Source organism: Lepidothrix coronata, unplaced genomic scaffold, assembly GCF_001604755.1.
Source record: "Lepidothrix coronata isolate B3197 unplaced genomic scaffold, Lepidothrix_coronata-1.0 Scaffold457, whole genome shotgun sequence".
NCBI lineage: Eukaryota > Metazoa > Chordata > Aves > Passeriformes > Pipridae > Lepidothrix > Lepidothrix coronata.
Genome location: NW_016690637.1, coordinates 622 through 3,014, shown reverse-complemented (window position 1 = coordinate 3,014; position 2,393 = coordinate 622). Strand labels below are relative to the sequence as shown.

At 57.8% G+C, this 2,393-nt stretch overlaps 1 protein-coding gene across 1 annotated transcript in view; it reads left to right on the top strand.

Annotated features, from left to right (window-relative positions):
• Nucleotides 1–1,200, top strand: part of TRIM62 (tripartite motif containing 62) — an 8,072-nt gene extending 6,872 nt beyond the window's left edge. Inside the window, exons 3-4 of the mRNA XM_017839686.1 lie at nt 347–405; nt 518–1,200. Of these exons, the coding sequence (XP_017695175.1) occupies nt 347–405; nt 518–1,068 (610 nt within the window). The 3' untranslated portion in view covers nt 1,069–1,200. The remainder of the gene's footprint in view (nt 1–346; nt 406–517) is intronic.
• Nucleotides 1,201–2,393: the final 1,193 nt, after the last annotated feature.

Below are 2,393 nucleotides of genomic sequence, written 5' to 3'. Positions count from 1 at the left end.
GGGGACACATTAGAGAGGGATGAGAATGGGAATGTCACCAGTGAGGAACAGGGACACACCAGTGAAGGACACCAATGAGGGTTGGGGACACATTAGAGAGGGATGAGAATGGGAATGTCACCAGTGAGGAACAGGGACACACCAGTGAAGGACACCAATGAGGGTTGGGGACACATTAGAGAGGGATGAGAATGGGAATGTCACCAGTGAGGGACAGGGGCACACCAGTGAGGGACAGGGGCATCACTCATGAGGGATAGGGACACAGCAGGGAGGGATGGGGATGGGAATGTCACCAGTAAGGGGTGGGGACACACCAGAGAGGACTGGGGATGTCTCTGGGGAGGGATGGGGACACACAAGTGAGGGACAAGGACACACCGGTGAGGGATGAGGATGTCACTGGTGAGGGATGGGGACACACCAGGGAGGGCCAGTGACACACCTCTGAGGGATCTGAGGGGCGGCAGCCCCCATAACCTGCCGTGGTCTCCGCGCTAACCCCGCTCCCCCGCAGTGCCCGCCGCGCTGACCCTGGACCCGGGCACTGCCCACCACCGGCTCATCCTGTCGGACGACTGCACCATCGTGGCCTACGGGAACCTGCACCCGCAGCCGCTGCAGGACTCGCCCAAGCGCTTCGACGTGGAGGTGTCGGTGCTGGGCGCGCAGGCCTTCGGCGCCGGCGTGCACTACTGGGAGGTGGTGGTGTCCGAGAAGACCCAGTGGGTGCTGGGCCTGGCTCACGAGGCCGTGAGCCGCAAGGGCAGCATCCAGATCCTGCCCAGCCGCGGCTTCTACTGCATCGTGATGCACGACGGCAACCAGTACAGCGCCTGCACCGAGCCCTGGACGCGGCTCAACGTCAAGGGCAAGCTGGAGAAGGTGGGCGTCTTCCTGGACTACGACAAGGGGCTGCTCATCTTCTACAACGCCGACGACATGTCCTGGCTCTACACCTTCCGGGAGAGGTTTCCCGGGAAGCTCTGCTCCTACTTCAGCCCCGGGCAGAGCCACGCCAACGGCAAGAACGTGCAGCCGCTGCGCATCAACACCGTCCGCATCTGAGGGACCGCGGGGGGCCGGGGGGCCGCCCCAGGGACTGGGCCTGGCACGGGGCAGGATCCGGCGGCCCGGCCTGTGCTTCCAGGGAATCCCGGTGTGGGGGCTGGGATGTGGCAATAAAGGATTTGGAGAGAAGGGAGGCGGTGGAGGGACCGGGGTGGGGCACGGGGGGGCCGTGGAGGGNCTCTCCTCTTAGCCAGGGAACCACCTTCAGATGTTTCAGGTTTTATATCTGGATGGCAAAGAGACCTGATGAAGGGAAGGGCTTTCTGCTTTATGATAAAAAATAGAATATAAGCGAAGGAAGCACCTGTGCCAGACACCAGAAGGTGTCTGCTCACAGCTCGTGCAACACTGAAAGCAGAGCTGGGGTCTGCCAGGAGCTCAGGATTTTGGGGCAGACAGTCACCATGTAGACTGCTTGATAGTGGGAGATTCCCAAGGGAGTGGGACAGGATCTGAGCCATGGTTCAGCAGTGGAACAGGCTGCCCAGGGGGTGGTGGAGTCTCCATCCCTGGAATTGCTCAAGAAACAAGCAGATGTGGCACTTGGTTTGATGAGTGTGGTGGTGGTTGGTCCAAGGTTGACCTTGGAGGTCTTTTCCAACCTTGATGATCCTGTGATTCCATGATTCCTGTGTGGTCCCAGCCATGCCCATGCCACCACCAGAAGGTGACAATTGCTGTGTGAGTGGGTTTGGCTCTTGCTCTGAGAACCCCCACGGGGCAGATGCGGTGCCTGGGCAAACTGGGCCACTGGCAGGGGTGCCAAATGTGCCACTGGGCACTCCCCAGCACCGACTCAGCCAACCCCAATCCTGCACACAGCCCTTTCTAGGCCTCACTTTATAAACCAACTGTTCCCATTTTCCCCTGGAAAGGAATGGCCTCGTCAGCTGCTGGTCAGATCAAAGAGGTGCTGCTGAAGGGACCCATTGAAAACCTTGAATTTTCGAGGGACTCATTTCTTTCCACTCAATATAAGTCTAAAACCACCTGACAGATCATTCCAGACCTGGGGAAAACTCTAAGAGTTCTATGGAGCAGTGGGAAGGCTGGAGTGGTGCTTTCTTGTTCCTTACACTGAGTGAATGCTGCTCTGATCTCTGTCACACTCCAGATTCCCACTGCTTTTCCTTTGCCAGGGGAGCAAGGACAGACCTGTCTGAGACACGTGTAAGGGTTTAGTAAAGGGTGAACAAGGTCTTGTGCTGTTCCCTTCGTGGGAAGGTTTGTGCTAAGAGGCAATCCAGGCTGTGCAAGGCAAAGGAAAAGAAATATTTTAGCTATAATTTGTGAATCTTGTTACCTTTGGAGTTTGGAAGGCT